This window comes from Artibeus jamaicensis, unplaced genomic scaffold (assembly GCF_021234435.1).
Source record: "Artibeus jamaicensis isolate MK-2021 breed Jamaican fruit bat unplaced genomic scaffold, CSHL_Jam_final contig_3052, whole genome shotgun sequence".
Taxonomy (NCBI): domain Eukaryota; kingdom Metazoa; phylum Chordata; class Mammalia; order Chiroptera; family Phyllostomidae; genus Artibeus; species Artibeus jamaicensis.
The window spans coordinates 34,594-39,373 of record NW_026521702.1 but is presented as its reverse complement, the minus strand read 5'-3'; the positions used below and the strand labels follow the sequence as shown (position 1 = coordinate 39,373).

General features: G+C 38.4%; 1 protein-coding gene across 1 annotated transcript; it reads left to right on the top strand.

The window, feature by feature from the left end:
* Positions 1 to 936: 936 nt before the first annotated feature.
* LOC128627018 (olfactory receptor 11H4-like) lies at positions 937 to 1,890 on the top strand. The gene has a single exon (XM_053662842.1). The coding sequence runs from the start codon at positions 946 to 948 to the stop codon at positions 1,888 to 1,890; it is 945 nt and encodes a 314-aa protein (XP_053518817.1). The 5' UTR covers positions 937 to 945.
* Positions 1,891 to 4,780: the final 2,890 nt, after the last annotated feature.

The window sequence follows — 4,780 nt, the reverse complement described above, 5'->3', positions numbered from 1 at the left end:
CCTGCTCATCCAAATATTTGAAAATGTACTCTCTCCCCTTTCAGAAAACAAAATTAATTTTCCACGATAAAATCCCATTTAACCTCAGATCCCTTTGTTTTTATCATCTAAAAATACTCACAAAATGAACTAAATCTTTGTGCTGAAATCACTATTTTCTTTATTTTATCTAAGTAGAATCTAAAATGAAAAGTAAACAGTTCATATTGCATAGTATGTGTAAAAAACATAAAGATAAACACTTGCAAATAGTTAGAGATATTCAAAACTACTATGCTCATTTATCCTTTAGAGCCAATATATTTGATATACTAGGTCTTTTGTGTATTTTTAGGTGTCACTCAACTGGTTACAGTGACATTTTAAAAGAAAATCTTTAAAGCAAAATTGAAGAACAGCTTTGAGTCCTAAGTGTAGTGACATTTGTGACAATTAATTCAGTTGATTAGACTATTCAGAAAAGCCAGTGTCCTGGAGTAAGTTTTACATCCATGTGCAATTCAACTAACTGTGTTTGGTTGCCAAGGTTTTAACCCAATATCACATCATCTGTTCTCAAAATATATGTCTTCTTTTTTAACCATATAAGCTGAATAAGACAAAGTGGATGAGCTTGTACATGAAAACCCTTAGTCAACTTTAGAAAACAAACTAAAATCAGAACAGGTCTTCTTAAGGACCAAAGAAAAACAGAAATAAATTTCTGTGGTTGTATCAATGATGTGGAAAACTCTTGCTGCATTTGGATTCTAACAAAATAATACTGAGATTTAGAACCACAGTCAATCCAAAATAAGGTAAGATTTATTCCCACCTGGTCTCAAAATATCTCACATATTTTCCTGCAGAATTTAAGTTCCCTCATCAATAAAGTCCTTGAGATATGTAGGAAGCAAAGCAACTTGGGTTTACACTCATGCCTTTCTCCTTATAGATTTAAGACCTATGAACAGGTCAGCAACAGACGTTGTGACTGAGTTTGTTCTCCTCGGATTCCCTGGTTGCTGGGAGATACAGATTTTCCTCTTCTCATTGTTTTTGGCAATTTATATCTTGACCTTGCTGGGGAATGGAGCCATTATCTGTGCAGTGAGATGGGACCCACGACTACACACCCCCATGTACTTCCTGCTGGGAAACTTTGCCTTCCTTGAGATCTGGTATGTTTCCTCCACCGTTCCTAACATGCTAACCAACATTCTTTCCAAAACCAAGGTCATCTCATTTTCTGGTTGCTTCCTCCAGTTCTATTTCTTCTTTTCCCTTGGCACAACAGAATGTCTGTTCCTGGCAATAATGGCTTATGATCGGTACCTGGCCATCTGCCACCCACTGCACTACCCCACCATCATGACTGGGAAGTTCTGTGGAATGCTGGTGTCCCTCTGCTGGCTCATTGGGTTCCTTGGCTACCCAATCCCCGTTTTCTTCATTTCCCAACTCCCCTTCTGTGCATCCAATGTCATCGATCACTTCCTGTGTGACATGGACCCACTGATGGCTCTGTCCTGTGCTCCAGCCCCCATTGCTGAATTTATTTTTCATATTCAGAACTCCCTTGTCCTTTCCCTCACTATTTTGTATATTCTCCGATCCTACACTCTGTTGCTCAGAGCTGTTTTTCAGGTCCCTTCTGCAGCTGGCCGGAAAAAGGCCTTTTCCACTTGTGGTTCTCATTTAGCTGTGGTGTCTCTTTTCTATGGAGCAGTCATGGTAATGTATGTGAGCCCTGCCTATGGCATCCCAACTTTGATGCAGAAGATCCTCACACTGGTATATTCAGTAATGACTCCTCTCTTTAATCCCCTGATCTATAGTCTTCGTAATAAGGACATGAAACTTGCTCTGAGAAATCTCCTCTTGAGAATGAGAATTAGTCATAATTCATGAGCCAGAAATGTGCCTTACTTCCAAGCTCTAGTAAATAATAAGTTGGAGATATATAAGTGCCTTCCATCATCTTTTAGTCCTTATTCTGAGGACAAAAATACCTACACTGACTATAAAGGCCTTGATTCACTGGACTGTGGCATGCAGTGAAAATTTTTTAAAGGCTGTCTTATTGGAATGATAAAACAGAATTCCTATATGAGAGAAGTTAGACTTTCATGAAAGATTTATCACCAGTTTTAGAACAAGTCTAATGACCAAGTGTTGGTATCCCCCACTATCCAAAGGTAAAGCATTCCTATGAAACCTTTCTTAAGGTGATGTGGCATATAAGGAAGAAGCAATTACCATTAATTTAAAAGCAATAATCTTCTTTGGACTTTAGTTAGGAAAAAACAGGTACTAATGTAGGTCTTTCATAAAAACAAAGTGGCGTAATGCAAACTTTTGAAAAGCAGGGGATATCTATAGTTAAAGGTGCAGTGAGGTTTTTGTGTTTATTTTTTGTTATTGTTTTTTTTATTGCTGTTAAGTACAGTTGCCTCCATTTTCCCACCACCACTCTCCACTGCCCCACCTCCTACCCTCAATCTTATGCCCCTTTGGCTTTGTCCGTGGGTCCTTCATACATGTTCTTTGTTGACCCTTCCCATTCTTCCCCCCATTATTCCCCCTCCTCCCCTCTGGTTACTATCAGTTTGTTCTTTATTTCAGTCTCTCTGGTTATATTTTGCTTGCTTGTTTGTTTTGTTGATTAGATTCCACTTACAGATAACATCATATGGTATTTTTTTCATCGCCTGGCTTATTTCACTTAGCATAATGCTTCCCAGTTCCATCTATGCTGTTGCAAAGGGTAGGAGCACCTTCTTTCTTTCTACTGTGTAGAATTCCATTGTGTAAATGTACCATAGTTGTTTGATCCACTCATTTATTTAGACATAATTGATATACAAAAAGAGTGCATATGTTTAATATATATTAAATGTACAGTGACTTTTAAGTAGCCATGAGACCTTTCTATAATCTTTAACAGACATCCCTCTCTTATACCTACTCTACCAATTTTACCTAATGCATTTCCTCTCTATTGAGGAAAAAAAAAACCACTTCCCTGACCAGAAGGAACTTTTTCAACAAATTTTCCCGGGGATATAATTCCTTTGTGATAAGTTTAAAATAAACCTTGGATACCTGCTAAATAATAATGTCAAAGTTGCTTTTAACACTTCTGTTATTACATGTACCACATTGGAGTGTAATTTCTTTATTTAAATGTACTTCCCCTGAGGGAAAATTGCCTTCTTCATTTCTAGAGCCCCAATACACAGTGACAAAGAGGAAAGCAGCCCCTGGCAATTGGGACCAGGTTGTCTTGGTGTTGCCAGGAGTTCTTGGAGCTCACAACCAGGCCGTGGTGTAATCCTGTTGAACATTAGCAATTTCACAGATGACCAGCATCAGACAAGGTCATTCTGTGACTATGATGGATCAAGACAAAACACTACCATTCTATAACCAAGTCTGAGTAGAGATAAAATCAAAACACTATCCCAACCAGAAAAAAATGACCATACATTGTCCTCTGTAGGCTAAAATGAGTGACTGCTGCCTCTTTACCAAGTATAGCCTTGGCCAACTGCCTTTTAGATAAAAATTAAGAGACCAAACCACAGAATTTTCCTCTACTTTGGGTCTCCAGAAAAAAACCTATACTTCCTTAAATTCTCCTGAAAATCAACTAACACAAGCCCAAATCATATAATAAATCCTTCCTAGCTTTGACTGGTGTGGTTCAGTGAATTAGGTATTGTTCTGCAAACCAAAAGGTTGCAGGTTGGATTCCCAGTCTGAGCACATGCTTGGGTTGCAGGCCCAGTCCCCAGGTGAGGCATGTGTGAGAGGCAACTGATCGATGTTTCTCCCCCTCTCTTTTTCCCTCCCTTTCCCTCTCTCTAAAGAAATACAATCTTTTAATAAATAAATAAATTCTTTCTAACATCTTCCTACTGAGATGCTCCATGTTCCTCATGATCTATGTTCTCCCTCATTGTAAGAAGCCAATAAACCCATCTTTATTCAATGACAAATGTGTTCCCCGTGGTCTTTATGTGGTTAAGAACCAACAGTAGCATTAGGTTGGCCAAAAAGTCCACATGGTTTTTTCCATATAAGACACATTTTTCGCCCTGGCTGGTGTAGCTCAGTGGATTGAGCGCAGGCCTGCGAACCAGACAATCACGGTTCGATTCCCAGTCAGGGCACATACTGGGGTTGCAGGCAGGTTCCCTGCAGGCCAGTTCCCAGCAGGGGACGCATGAAAGGCAACCGTACATTGATGTTTCTCTCCCTCTCTCCTTCCCTTCCCCTCTAAAGATAAATAAATAAAATCTTAAAAAAAAAGACACATTTTTCATTTTCACCAATAGTTTTATTGATTTGGATATTTTGAGAATGTCGACCATCTCCTGAGTGTTGTAATGTCCACTGTTCTCAATTAATGTTTCAATGTGACTGCTATCAATTTTAGCTGGTCTACCCAACAGTGGAGCATCATCCAGTGAGACATTTCCAAAACAAAAATTCACAAACCACTTTTGATATGTTCTGTTGCAGTATTTTTTCCATGCACTGCACAAATCTTTTTTTGCATTTCAGTTGCATTCTTACCTTTCTTGAAATAATAAAGCATAATATGCCAAAAATGTTGCATGCTTTCTTCTATCTTTAACATTAAAATGGCTACACAAAAAATTCACTGATTTTAATGAGTTTTTTAAATGCACTCTGAGAATTTCCAGTCAAGATGGAGGTGTAAGCAGCCACATTTCACCTCCTTGCACAACCATAGAAAAAGTTACAACCAGATCTCAAAAACAAATAATACTCA

Bases quoted from the DNA above. Each gene is read 5' to 3' on its own strand.
- LOC128627018 (XM_053662842.1), top strand. From the start codon at position 946: ATGAACAGGTCAGCAACAGACGTTGTGACTGAGTTTGTTCTCCTCGGA.